Source organism: Delphinapterus leucas, chromosome 5 (genome assembly GCF_059928025.1).
Source record: "Delphinapterus leucas isolate spDelLeu-1000000601 "Yukka" chromosome 5, BTC_Dleu_Yukka2, whole genome shotgun sequence".
Taxonomy (NCBI): Eukaryota; Metazoa; Chordata; class Mammalia; order Artiodactyla; family Monodontidae; genus Delphinapterus; species Delphinapterus leucas.
In genome coordinates, this window is record NC_143133.1 from 106,423,366 (window position 1) to 106,438,084 (window position 14,719).

Consider the following 14,719-nt stretch of genomic DNA (forward strand, 5'->3'; position numbering starts at 1 on the left):
GCACCACCTGCTCGCTCTCAAACTCACACACGTGCTCACGGCTACAAAGCTCTCCAGCTCCCCGCTAGGAGGAGTCACACCTTCCGACACAGAATCCCTCCCACCCTCTCCCCTATTTCTCATTCTCTCCTCTCCCCTCCCCTCCCGGTTCCGGAAGCCTTCGAGTCGCAGTGCCCCCTGGGAACAGTAGTCTTCCGGTCCGAGCCTAGAGCGGTTTAGCCCTTTCCAGAACTACGCTTCCCAGAGAGCCTTGCGGCAGAGGGAGGCCGTATCACCTGACCAGGACTCTGGAGAGGTAATGGCGACGCCTATCCTGCGCTGGTGCTGTCCTGGAAGGCGTTGGGTTTTCGCCGGGATTGGCAGCGTTTTTCGCCACGGAAGAGGGGTTCCAACTGGGTCCACGTCCAGCGGGAAGAGGGGACAGAGCACAGTGGCTCAGCAGCCCCTCATCACGGCCCAGAAACCGAGGAAAGGGTATATTATTTCGTACCATTACTCCCCGCTTAAGCGTGAGGTGGAATTGCGGGACTGGAGAGATAGATAATGGCCACTACAGCCCAGCCTTCAATCTAGACGTTTTGGTGGGCGGGAGGTGCTGGGCTATAAGTTGCAGCGCTGAAACCTAAATGAAAGCACGAAACTGGCCCTCTATCAGCCCCGTCCCCACACGTAAACCGCTGTCTTCAGGTAGACAGGCATATTTGGGTAATTTGCGAGTGTAAAATAGCACGTGTTTTCCTGACTCGAAAGCTGCACAGACAGAAGAGTGGATTCAGTTACCTTAACTAATAGCACCAGTAGCGGGGTCGGTGACAGTAGAAGATGAATCTTATTTACCTGACATTTATTTAGAGCTATTACGAGTCAGCAGTGTTGTAAATTACTAGTCAGAAAACACCACCTATCTGTGGAGGCGTTTCATTTTGAACAGTGTGTCTAGACCTAGGAGAATGCAGCCAATGACAAGAGATCTTCCCTCTGGTTATGTAGAAAGTGTTGTTTATTTTGCTTAATATCCACTGAACAGCTGTTTATATTTCACTATATGAGACCTAAATAGTTTATTTTTAAGTACAGAAACATAAGGCATGTGTCTAATATTCAGTTTTTCTTTTGAGATAGTTAGGTTGCCATTATTTTTGCTTTTCTGTTGGAGGAACAGAGGGAAAATGTACAGAAACACTGTTTCTATTCCTTTCATAAATTAGGTTGTCTCACTGTGAATGGAAAGTATTTTTTTCTCTCATGTAATGAAACTGCAAAAATACATTGAATAAGGTTTTAGTGAATGCAAATTTCTGATAAGTTCTTCGTTTAATTCCTCTCAGTTACAGGTTGTGCTTCCCAACTTTAAAAAGAAGGAATTCATCAGTACTACAGATGTAGAACTTCATGTGTTGAAATGACTGAAACAAAACCAAATACATGTAAACTAAATACATGTAAACAAAAATTTCGATAATATAGAAAATTGCTTCGGGGAAGAGCAGGATAGGAACAGGCAGACTGTGGAGAGAGTAGGTGTACACCAGGTGATCTGCAGATTGCCCAGGATACATGGGTTTAATAATAACCCGTGGAATAAGCACACTTATAAGAACCTGGAGAGACCTCTGTATGGAATGTTCATACAGACCCAATAGAGTAGGAGTGGCCAGATAAGAGATTATTGTAGCATTTAGGTTGCATTATTGCAGCTTCTTAGGTTTGGTAGCAATCAAGTACGAAACAAGCAAAGGAACCTGACACTAGATCTTTGGAATTTAAAGTGATCTGGGGAACCAGAAAAAAAAAAAAAAAAGCCACTTGCAATGGTTTAATGTTTCCCTTTGCACAAAATTCCCAGGAAGGGTGTCATTTAGTGGTGATCTATTATATCTTTGTCACTCTGGTTACTTTACTTGCAAACCATTGTTAGAAAATGAATTCCAAACATGACTGAGAATTTCCCTTCCTTTTTAATAATGAGATGTGCAACTATTTACCATTATTTCTCTAGTAAAATCCTGATGTTTATGTTAATTCTAAAAACGTTCACAAGATCAGCTTTCTTCATTTGTTAACTGACTAATTGACAAAGCACAGTTAATTTAGAAAATGCTGCTTTTCATTAGTCAGCCAAACGGTCACCACCTGATACCCATTTCTAAATTGTTTTCAGATGCCAAATTGTTCTTTTCTGTTACCTTCTTGTTTGCACAGTGAACTCTCCTTATGCCATGTTGTAAATGAATTTTGCTTTGCCGGCCTTGTAGGTGTTCATTTTGCATTGCTTTTGATTTAGTCACCAGTACAGTATGACACATTTTTTAAAGTAGGATATAAAATTTTAATAAGTTAAAAACACAAATAGAAAATTAACATTTGTGGTTTCAGCTCTTAGAAATTCATGCATGGTGACAGATCTAAGAACTTCTTAACCATTTTGTCTTCCTATTTAGTGAACGTGAATGGGCAGCTGTGGTAGGTTTGGAGGTTCATGCCCAGATTGCCTCCAACTCCAAACTCTTCTCTGGATCTCAAGTCGACTTTGCAGCACCTCCCAATTCTTTGGTATCTTTTTTTGATGCATCTCTGCCTGGAACTTTGCCGGTAAGGTTTTTATTGTATGCTGTTTTCATTACACAATGTTCATGTTTTATCGAACGTAACTCTTAGGAAATACTTGTTTAGGGAGCTTTGCATGAAGTGGGTTGGACTAAATGTTTTCCAAAGACTCATCTCTGTAGTTCTGTTTCTAAGTCTAAACGTCATCCGTTTGTTCGTGTATTCATCTCACACACAATTTAGATTGTTTACTCAGTATCAGGCTGTCCGGTCTGTGCTATGAACTGAAACAGAAAGATGAGCGACAAACCGTGCCTTTGAGGAGTTCAGAGACTAGCTGGGGAGATGTGTCTTATGCACAGAGTACTGTGTCACTGCTCCTGTGGAGGTCATATGCGGAGTATGGTTTTGGAACCCCACGCAGTGACTTACCGAATTCAGTAAGAGAAGGACTGTTGTGAGAAATTGGGGAAGAGATAGGGTTGGCTAAGAAGGGGTTGTTGGAAGAGCAACAGCCTCCTGAGCTAGCTGAGAAGGCAGGCGGGAGTCAGGCAGATGCATGGAGGAGGGAGAGGCGGGGGAGTCTCGTCAAAGGAAACAGCATATGTCATGTGATATTACGGTGTAAGGTCAGTAATGATTGTGGTTTTAGAAAATTAAGAACTGGTCAGTAATGGAGAAAAAAGTCAACCAGCATGCTTTGAGTGAACTACTCATTTATCTATTCATTCTCACTGAAACTGGCAATGACTGGGTCCAGTGTACTAACTCATCAGCAAGATTTTTCGCATATATTTTCACATAGGTGGATGGAATTTTGAAGGAAAGGATGGAAAGAACAATGTGAATATTTGGGCTAATACATGACTCATAGTCTGTCCGGGACACATAGTATCAGCTGGGTGTGGGGTTTCCTGCCCTCCTTGCAGGGAATGTGTAAGTGGTGGTGATGCGGGCAGGGAGAGGTTTCCTGGGTGAGTTCCACACTTTCTAACATTTAAATACAAGTGAAAACTGGTTGAACTGCGCACTGGCAGGTGTGCAGAGGCAGAGGTTTTCTTTTCCCAGAGTCACTGCCATGGAAGGTCATGAGCAGTGCCTCCAAAGTACCTGCTGCACCCAACGTTTTGGTTATACTAGGGCAGTGTCTCTGTCTTGGAACTTTTTCCTTACTTGTGCTTTTTGTCATGGAGGACTCCTATTCCTGTAAACCATGCCTAGGGTCACCTTTGACTTGCTGTTGGGTCTTTCTGGGAGAAGACAAGTATAGGAGTGTCTGTCCCTTCCCTCCTCCCTCCCTCTGCCCTAGAGTATCTGTTGATGGAGAGATTGTTTTTATTTGAGAAGAGACAATTTTCCAGTTATAAATGTACGAATTCTTTTTGGGGCAGAGACTCAGCTATAGTAGAAATAAAGTAATCTCTATTTAGACAAGTGAATGGAAAGCAATTCATCACAACACCTCTTCTTTCTTCCTTCTGAGCTCAAAACATTTTTTTTCCACATGGTGGTTGGTTCATTATCAAGAGACTAGACACAACTGCTGAGTTCTTTCTAGGTTTCTCCAGCTGGGAATATAGTATCTAGCAAGGTATTTATTATAGTTCACATTGAAAACATCTATTTGCAGATAGACATGTTTTCTATAGATAGGCTGTTTACTTGTGGCTAACTGTGGTCAAATATTAGAGACAATTCAAAATAACTAAATGTCAACATGCTTTGAAGACATCTTGTTAGGCCCCCAAAGAAGATACTTGCCCAGTGATAGGCATATCAACATGACAGTGAAGTCGTTTGGGACATTGGCACATTGAGAGCTTGGCTTACATTCACTAAATGACAATCAAAAGCTAGAAATCCGGTTTTGCTCGAGCTGGATTTTGTTTTTCCTCTTTGGAGCCTACCACACTCATTGTTTGAGCAGCCTAATGGGTTATTCTTGCAACAGAGCTAATCTGCCTCTTTTTCAGAAATGTTTCTGTCTTTAAAAGACCTATGTTAGTGTGTGACCTAAATTATACCATAACTACCAGAATAAAATGTTGTCATTCCCACAGCCTTTCAAAACCCAGGGATGTACCTAGATAGAGATTTTAAATATGCTGAAACATTTAGACAGTTGGCCTTCTCTAAGCCTGTGGAGATGGTGTATTGATGCTCTGATATTCTGACTACGCATTTGGTTATTTTTATGCAAAAAATGGTGACCGTTTGTTAGATACACTGTTAAGAAGATAGAAATAGGCAACCAAAAGAACTTAGGTTATAGTGTCAAGTCTTTTTCTGTAGACCAGATTCATTTGCTCTGCTGGCCCATTAAAGAGAAAATATGATAAAGTGTGTCTTTCTGTAAGTATTTGATTCTCCCCCTCTCTTGATTGTGTCTTTATTCATTCGCTCAACTGACATTTATTGGATGCCTCCCATGCACTAGCCATCGTAGAAGTTCTAATGATACAGGTTTGAAGAAGGTAAAAGATCGCTGTGGGTCTTGTCTTCACGGAGCTTGGACAATTAAGTGGGCAATTGCAGTACTTTTCAATGAACATGCTGGTAGTGGAAATACAGTGTGCTCTAGGAGGGGCGTTCAACACAGATATAGGGAATTTGCAAAGTTTGGCCAAATAAAAGTGAATAGGATGCACAAAGACCAGAAGAAAAACAGGGCATGGCTTGCTCTAGGAACTGAAAGAAGTTCCGCGCGTTGTAGCACAGAACTGGAATATGGTGTGGCAAGAGGTGAGACCGGCGTAGAAAGCATAGTCTGTACCATACAAGCCCTGCTAAGGAGTGTGCATCCCATTGCAAAGAGGTAAGAAGATGTAAGGAGAGTACCAGGTCAGAGACTCGAAGGGACGGCATATTTTGAGGGGTGAGTACACAGTATTACTGAGATTCAAGTAAGGTGAGGACCAGGCAGTGGTCATTGGATCTGTTAAGGGGGATATTTACAGGAAGCGTTTCCGCGATGGGGTTAGAAGGGAGGTGGCAGAAGGTCGAAGAACTTGGGGATGTTGAGGTAGAGATGAGAGAGTGTAGGCAACTATTTCAAGAAGTTTGGCTTGGAAGGAAAAGAGAATGCAGTAGAGAATTCCCTGACAGTCCAGTGATTAGGACTCCGCGCTCTCACTGCCAAAGGCCTGGGTTCAATCCCTGGTGAGGGAACTAAGATCCCGCATGCTGCAGGGCGTGGCCAAAAAATAATAAAGAGAGTCGGTTTAAAAAAAAAAAGCCTAATTTTCCTTAATGTTGGAGAAACTTGAGATTGTTTCAATGCTGATGAGTTATAGTCAACAGTAAGGTATCGTCCACTTAAAAATATGTTAAGGGCTTCCCTGGTGGCGCTGTGGTTGAGAGTCCGCCTGCCGGGTTGGTGCCCTGGTCCAGGAGGATCCCACATGCTGTGGAGTGGCTGGGCCCGTGGGCCATGGCTGCTGAGCCTGTGCGTCCGGAGCCTGTGCTCCGCAACGGGAGAGGCCACACGGTGAGAGGCCTGTGTACCACAAAAAAAAAAATAATAATAAAATAAAAATAAGATTTAAAATAATTTTAATGCTGATGAGAAGGAGCCAATGAGGGGACAATTAAAGAGGCTTTTGATTAATGTGGCAAATTGAATGTATACATGTTAATCTGTCCTTCTCCTCCTACCCCAAAGAAACCCCACTGAAATGACAGTGAAAGAATTCAAAGTTATAAACCTATGAGAGAATGGGAGAGTAGACCAACGTGCATGAGACGGTAGATGGAGGAGGGCCTGACTTGGCAGAACGAAGTTAAGTGTAACCCAGGAAAGGGACAGAAAGCCTTCAGAAAGAGACACTAGTCAGAAATGAGATGGTGTGCCCTATGCAATCCCGGAAAGGGTCCGGATGTGAGATCAACAGGTATTGTGGAGGGCCAGAGGGAGGTGAAGACAAAGGGATTAATTCGGAGTCTGGATACAGAGCAGTTAGACCTGAGGTCCTCTCCTGTCCCTCGGTAGCTGCCCTACCTTCATAGGAATCTATAGTTTGGGGAGAAATTCAGCTTGTGACACACTCCCCCTAGAGACCCCAGGCAGAGCAAGAGGTACTGGTGTCAGACAGCATCTGTACTCTGAACCCCAGGGCCTGCCCGATCATTTCCCTGCCCCGTTTGAGGAGCTCAAGTGAACTGGTATGGCCATCTCTTCTCTTTCCCACCTCCCCCAAGCAGGAACCCATAGGAACCTGACAGAACTTGACATTTAGGGGGATCTCAATTAAAAAAGCTACCTGGCCACCTCATTGATTGTCCTAGAATGAAGGCCACCAATCAGCAAGCCCTGGATATTTACATAGAATGCTTAATCAGCATTGTAGTACCTTACTTTAAAATACAAATAGACTGGGAGTTCCCTGGTGGCCCAGTGGTTGAGAATCCACGTGCCAATGCAGGGGACACGGGTTTGATCCCTGATAAGCAACTAAGCCTGTGCGCCACAACTACTGAGCCTGCGTTCTAGAGCCCGTGAGCCACAGATACTGAAGCCCATGCACATAGAGCCCATGCTCCACAACAAGAGAAGCCACCACAATGAGAAGCCCACACACCGCAACGAAGAGTAGCTCATGCTCACTGCAACTAGAGAAAGCCGGCGTGCAGCAATGAAGGCCCAATGCAGCCAAAAATAAATAAATAAAAAGTAAATACATTTCTTAAAAAAAAAAAAAAGATCATTTCAAGAGGTAAATTTTAAAAATATATGTGTGTGTGTATGTGTGTGTGTGTTTATATATATATATGTGTGTGTGTGTGTATGTGTATAAATTGACAGCCAAATATCACCAGACATTTGAAGAAATTCTCCAATGTAGTGGACAGAGCCCAAAATAAAAAGAAAACAAAAAAATAAGAGGCAACAGATAATGCACAGGGTAAAAGAATTCTTTAAAAATTAAAAGCTTTTATAAATATCCTTAGAAAGGTAAGAGAAGGTAGCTGCATCCTTGAAACAAGAACAGGATACCACCATTTAAAAATAAACAATCAGGGCTTCCCTGGTGGTGCAGTGGTTGAGAGTCCGCCTGCCGATGCAGGGGACATGGGTTCGTGCCCCGGTCCGGGAAGATCCCACATGCCGCGGAGTGGCTGGGCCCATGAGCCATGGCCACTGAGCCTGCGCGTCCGGAGCCTGTGCTCCGCAACAGGAGAGGCCACAACAGTGAGAGGCCCGTGTACCACAAAAAAAATAAATAAAAATAAAAATAAACAATCAGGGACTTCCCTGGTGGTCCAGTGGTAAAGACTGCCTTGCAGTGCAGGGGACGCGGGTTTGATCCCTGGTCAGGGAACTAAGATCCCACATGCTGCGGGGCAGCTAAGTGCGCATGCCTCAATTACTGAGCTCGTGAGCCTCAACTAGAGCCCACGTGCCACAAACTACAGCACCTACGTGCCCTGGAGCCTGCACACCACAACTAGAGAAGAGAAAACCCACATGCCACAATGAAGAGCCTGCATGCCGCAACAAAAGATCCCACTTGCCTCAACAAAGACGAGCCTGACTACACATCATTACAGCTACACTTGAATCTCAGAACGTCAGGGTGCCCTCCCGCTCTATTTTTCTAGGTTAAAGTTATGATTGAAAAGTAATTGGCATATGAAATGTTTTTATCTCACCTGAGATGTATAGAGTAGTATTTTTTCTGAGGATCACTCTTACCTCTTTTAATCTTGACGGCGTTACCCGGCCTACTTTCTGGTTGCCATCACTCAGGAGAGGAGACCAGGGTGGGCCTGGGCAAGGACTCAGACCCTGAATGCCTTGGGAACCATGACTTTGATTATTTTGCTCTTATGAAACAGCTATATGATTTTTTTGTACTAATATGAAGGTTTTCCTCAAAATTCTTTTCCATCCTAGAGAGAAGCCAGCCCCAGAACAGTGAATAGTGTAGTGTTGTTGTGAGATTTCCCCTGTAGTTCTTCTCTCCATGGACTTGAACCAAGCACTGCTGCCACATTGGCCTTTAAAGCACAGGCTCATGTGGGGCCTCCCCAGAGGGTCTCATCACTTGGGGGAAGAGTTTGTATATTTTTTCGGTTGGCTTTTCTTTACCAGTTTCTGGCTTTTATTCTCAATATATTTTTGCTAAACTTGTTTCACAAATTAAAAAAAAAACAAAGATCCCATGTGCCACAACTTAAGACCTGACCCGACGCAGATAGAAATAAATTAAATAAATAAATAAATGATAAATCTTTTTTAAAAAATTAAAAAATAAACAATCAGAACAAAAGCTCTTAGAAATTAAAATTAGGTTGGAAAAAAAAATCCAGAAGAGTCAGAAGATAAAATCAAGAAAATCTTCCAGAAAGTGTAACACACACGCAATCAGACAATCGGGGAAAAAATAAGAAAATTAGAGAATCAATCCAGGATGTCCAACCTCTGATTAATAGGAGTTCCAGAAGAGAGAAGATAGGAAGTAGACAAGAGGAAACTATCAAACGAATGACACAGATTAATTTCCCAGAACTGAAGGACATGCGCCTGCAAGTCAGAATGGCCTGCCAGTGACCCAGTGCAAGGAATAAAAATAGCCTCCCATGCAGAGCTGTCATCATCAAGTGTAGAATTGGAACACCAGGGATAAAGATAAGATACTAGAACTTACAGAGAAGGAAAGTCACATGCAAAGGACTGGGAATCAGAAAGGCATCAGACTTCTCAAAGCAGCACTTAAAGCTAGAAGATAATGGAATAGTGCCTTTAAAAATCGTAGGAAAGGGCTTCCCTGGTGGCGCAGTGGTTGAGAGTCCGCCTGCTGATGCAGGGGACACGGGTTCGTGCCCTGGTCCTGAAGGATCCCGCATGCCGCGGAGCGGCTGGGCCGGTGAGCCATGGCTGCTGAGCCTGCGCGTCCGGCAACGGGAGAGGCTACAACAGCGAGAGGCCCGCGTAACGCAAAACAAAAAAAACAAACAAAAAATCGTAGGAAAAATAAAAATCATCCTAACCTAGAATTCTGTATCCAGCACTATAAATCAAGTGTAGCAGTAGAATAATGGTATTTCAGACAGGCAGGTTCTCAAAAAATTGTCCTTCCATTAAACGGGAACCTGCTGAAGTCATGGAGAGGCTTCAGATTGCTGGCTGTGTAGCAGTGGGAGAGGAGGAGATGGCTCCAGAACAGAGAGGTTTCAAGAAAAAAAGGGAGGTGGGGAGGGAAGAGCAGGTATCTAATGCTTGTGTAAATAAGAGATTTTACATAGAAACTGGAGTCTTTATTTATTTTATTGAAGTATAGTTGATTTACAATGTTGCGTTAGTTTCTACTGTATAGCAAAGTGACTCAGTTATACATATGTACATTCTTTTTCATATTCTTTTTCATTATGGTTTTTCGCAAGATATTGAATATAGTTCCCTGTGCTGTCCCATAGGACCTTGTTTATCCATTCTATATATATTAGTTTGCCTCTGCTAACCCCAAACTCCCAGTCCATCCCTCCCCCACCACGCCCCTCCTTGGCAGCCACAAGTCTGTTCTCTGTGTCTGTGAGTCTGAGAAACCAGAGTCTTTGAGAATAATGAGGAATAGGCAGTAAGAAAATAAAGCAAATGATAAAATGAAAGACCTGCTGACTTCAGGAAGAAACAAAACGTTCAAGAAAGGACATGTAATCGGTGTGTACTTTACAGCTCAGCGGAGAGACATATTTACATAATAATAGAAACACCAACCACTCATGTAAAAAAAAAACTGTGATATAATTGGGATATTGGCAAGTAAAAGAACTAAATTCTTATCGACCATAATCAGAAGTCATGTCCTAAATTGATAAAGTAAGAAAAAAGTAATGTAGGAATATGCGTTAGGAATACTTTTGGCCACAGATTAAGGGGAGCCTCTTTTTCCTTTTCAGGCCCTAAGTTGATTGATTGGTTTTGGTTTTTTAATTGGCTGTTATTATTTCTTTTAGCATTTTATTTTTTTAATAAGATAATGAGTGAAAGATTTAGAGCTCCCAAGAGACAAATTATTAGGCAAAAGGTTTTTCAACAAAACTTTTTAAAAAGTTTTTATATAAAGATAATATTAAGTAATAGATATCACCTCTGCTGGTTTCTCAGCCATCTGTTGGTGAAATTTCTCTCTTTTTTGTTCCCAAAGTTCGAAAAGTGACAGCATCCCACCTCTTCCCCCACCTGTAACTCCCACCCTTACCCTACTCTTAGGAGGAAAGCCTCATCCACATTCTAGATCCTTCATAGCCAAGTTCAGGCATGTGGCAGGAGTCCCTGCTTCCCCATGGGTGGAATGACTTACCTACCTACCAACCTGACTTTTCCACTTTGATGTCATTCAGGTCATCATGGGCTTGCACTTAGGGGCGCTTGTGTTGTTCTTGAATAGAAATGTGATAAAGTAACAAGCACGGGTAAATTCTATGGGACAGAATAAAACATAAAAGTATTGCAAAATATCTCACCTTGTAACTGATATACATTATCTCTTGGGAATGGCATGGGCCTAGTCTGGTGGCTCCATATTCCAAAAACAAGAACATTGGGTCCTTGGGACAGTTTGTCAAGTCTGTCTTTTCCCCAGATTAAGGAAGGATTGTTACGTGGCAAATGGCCAATAGCCTTGGCCAGAAAGTGATGGATTTTCCAAAGGTCCCCTGGCACAGCATATTGTTTAAAAATAGGAAGGTAAATACCAGACATGACAGCTCAAAGATCTGAAGGTGGTTCAGGACTAGCGGCGGACGGTGGCGGGAACTGCTGCTTTTCGTTGTGAATTATTTCTAAATACGTGCCTCTAACATTTTGTTAAACAATCAAAAGTTAGGTTTAAAGGAGTGACATATAGGGGAGAGGAAATTATTGATAGAATCAGGTTCCTGAGAAATCAGGAGCTGTCCCTGGAGCACAGGGAGAAAGACAGCTCTCCCACTGGAACCTCAGGGAAGGGGTGCCCCTCCACCCACAGCTAAAGGCAACTTTTGGGGTTGGGCTGTGGAAGGTTGAGGAGGCCCCCATCAGATTTTTCCTTCTCTAGCAAACACTGTTTCTTGCATCTCACACTCCTCCTCCTGGGTGCTCTTTCCTGCCTCTGTTAGTGTGTTTTGAGTTCTGGGTCTGGGTGATCCACTCTCTCAGCTTTTCTGGCCTCCAGTCCCTTCTGTTTCTCCCTGGCTCTTGAATGACAATATAGAATCCCAAGCTGACAGTTCTGTCCCCTCAGCGCTTGGAAGACATGATTCTGTTGTCCTCAGACGTCTGTTACTGCCGACGAGAAGTCTGTATCCTTTGTAGGAAATCTGTGTTTCCTCTCTGATAGCTTTGACCAGGATATGTCCAGGTATGGATTTGTTTCTATTTATCCTGCTCAGTACTCAGTGGGATATCTCCACGTAAAGACTCGCCCCAGGACTGTGGCGGCACCTCTGGAAGGAATTCATGGTGACTGTGTTAGGGCCCGTTGGGCTTTACTGAACAGACAGTTTCTCTGTCCATTTATTGGCCCCCAGCTGTCACACTGCTTGGATGGTGCCGCCCTTCAAGCCCACACCCACGCCAGGAGCAGGGCCAGGGACTAGGTGGGTGGCTTCCTCCATATCAGCTCCTCAGTTGGTGGCACAAGATTTTCTGGCTGGACCAGGATTTTGTGGCTCCCGGCTCCCTGCCCCCAGTGGAATGCCAGCCTTGACTTCTGTGCCACAGGTGCTTGAAATCGCCAGCAACTGTTGTCTCTTCAGTGTGGTTAACAATGCTGATGGTAGTAGAGTAAACTGTCATTTACTGAGTGCTTTCTTTATGTGCGTGTGGTTATTTTAACCTCATAAACTTTATGAGGCAGCTCCTGTCATTATCCCAGTTAGAAAGTAAGTGGACAAGCTAGATTCAAACCCCATGGTCTGGCTTCCAAGTTCATGCTCTTAACCCCTTTGCTGTTCTGTCTCCTGCAGTTATACCCGTGGGTGATGTGGGCCCCAGGAGATTTCCTTTCTTTTGAGCTTGGCTGTGTGTATTTATACATTTATATGTGTATGTAAATGTCTGTGTGTGAAGACATAATACTTGTCCTCATCCCCCATGTCCCCCCCACCCCAGCATGTCTGCACCACCAGCTCTGTATCACTTAGGCTGCTGTCTTTACCGGTGGTTACAACCTCCCCTCTCCATTCTGATTAGTGACCCTTCTTCTGAATGTTTCTTAGGACTACAGGCACTTTATCTTCTTATTTTACCTTTAGTTTTATAATTATGTGGAATCCCATCATAAATCTTCAGACTGAAAAGGTTACTCAGCCTATTTTCCTGCTGGTAGGCAGGATTACAGCTAAACCAAGGACAACATTCTTTGTCTTTATTGGCAGGCATTCAGCTTCGCTCATTGCTTTGACCTAATAAGACCCCTAACTCTGATACAGAATCTCCCTTAATTTATTAAATCATTATTTGTCTGTAGAATTATAGACAGAATCTTAGGTTATTTGCTTCGAGTCAATTATTTCCTATTTATCAATGTCATTCCAACTCTCTACTTGTAATATTTTGTATGTGAGATGCGAAATGGGAAGAAAAATAGGAAAGGAACTATATTTGTTTGATAAAACGTCTTGAGATATACAAGTCTATTTGTTCATAATTTACAAATGTTTCCAGTAATGGCAAGATTTCAGCAAGGCATCAAGTCTGTTTGAAATTTATGCCTGTGCAGACCATCTCTCTCTCTCCCTCCCTCCCTCCCTCCCTCCCTCCCTCCCTCCCTCCCTCCCTCCCTCCCTCCCTCCCTCCCTCTTTCTCTCTCTCTCTCTCTCTCTCTCTCTCTCTCTCTCCCCTCCTCAGTTTAACGCTCAGCCTCCAGTCTCTGTTCTACCATAACTGTTGGAAGTCTGATTTATGTAGGTGCTATTATTTTGCAGGTATGTGTATATTACAAAACATGGATACCATCAACTGGTGTATATGTGGTAATGTTAATAGATGTATGTCCACATACTATACACACACACAGGCATTGACTGTTCAGCATTGACGCTGATCATATGTGCTATTTATTAGTGTCCAGTAGGTGAGAGAGATAAATCTGGGGGTGAGAGAAAAGTGGAAAAGAGTGCTGCTTCCAAAGAAGAATGGGTGAAAGGAGATCTGACCTAATAAGCTACCAGTTCAGTGCCCCGGACACTGGATTTCTCCAGACCCCCCCCCCCCACTCCACTGAGAGAGCAGCCCTGACTCTGGGCAGCTCCCAGCTATACATTTTACCATGCAAATAGTAGCCATAATGAAATATTCTTTTAGAATCTTTTATCATTGTTTCATTCTGGGAAATTTTCTCTACATTTTCTTCCAGTTCACTAATTCTCTCTTTGTTATATATGCTCTACTCTTTAACATACCCACTGAGTTGTTTTTTGTTTTTTCACTGAGAGTATGTTTTTACAGAAATTCTGTTTTTCTCTTTTAAATCTCTCCTGTCTTTTTGAAAATACCTTGTTCCTTTTTCATGTATTCATTTCTTCATTTCTTTGGCAACTTTAAATCTAAATATTTTAGAGCCTGTGTTCAGAAATTCTGTTACCTGAAGTTCTTGGGCTGTCTTGTTCTGCTTTTTGGTGTGTCTGCTGATTCTGGCAAATGGTAGATGATCTTCTTGTTGTATTTTGTATTTTGGATTATGAAGTCATGTTTGACAGAACTTTATTAGTGGGAATCTTCTGGCTGGGGTAAGAGCGAATCTCTCCAAAGAGCTTTTACTTTGGCTTTTGCCAGATACCCCAGGTCTAAGCCAGGCCATTTTTCATGTTTATCTTTTAGCTTGGGGGTTCCCTGACCACAGAGTTAGTAAATTAGAACCCCAGGTTCGCCTGAGAGCAGGTTGTGGCAATCAATTCTTAGGGCAGACTTTTTTGTTTTGTTTTAACCTAAGTCTGGGCTGAGACTTTACTACAATTGAAACTTTACAGGAGGGAACAGAGGGTGTGACCATGTAGCTGGGTCTGCAGCCCAGGCTGTGAAGGTGAGCGACTTAGACTCCGAATGGGACAGGAAAGGCATCTTTGTGTTTCTCTCAGGCGTCCTTTCCTCTGCCACCGAGATATCCTTCCCTTCTGATTGCAGCTGAGGCTGAGATCTGTACACCTCCCAGCTCATCCTACCTGTCCTCGTATCACAGACGCAGATCAA

The 14,719-nt window shown here is 43.1% G+C and overlaps 1 protein-coding gene across 1 annotated transcript in view; it reads left to right on the top strand.

The window, feature by feature from the left end:
• Nucleotides 1-298: 298 nt before the first annotated feature.
• Nucleotides 299-14,719, top strand: part of GATB (glutamyl-tRNA amidotransferase subunit B) — a 75,527-nt gene continuing 61,106 nt past the window's right edge. Inside the window, exons 1-2 of the mRNA XM_030764043.2 lie at nt 299-474; nt 2,442-2,592. Coding sequence (XP_030619903.2) covers nt 299-474; nt 2,442-2,592 — 327 coding nt within the window. The remainder of the gene's footprint in view (nt 475-2,441; nt 2,593-14,719) is intronic.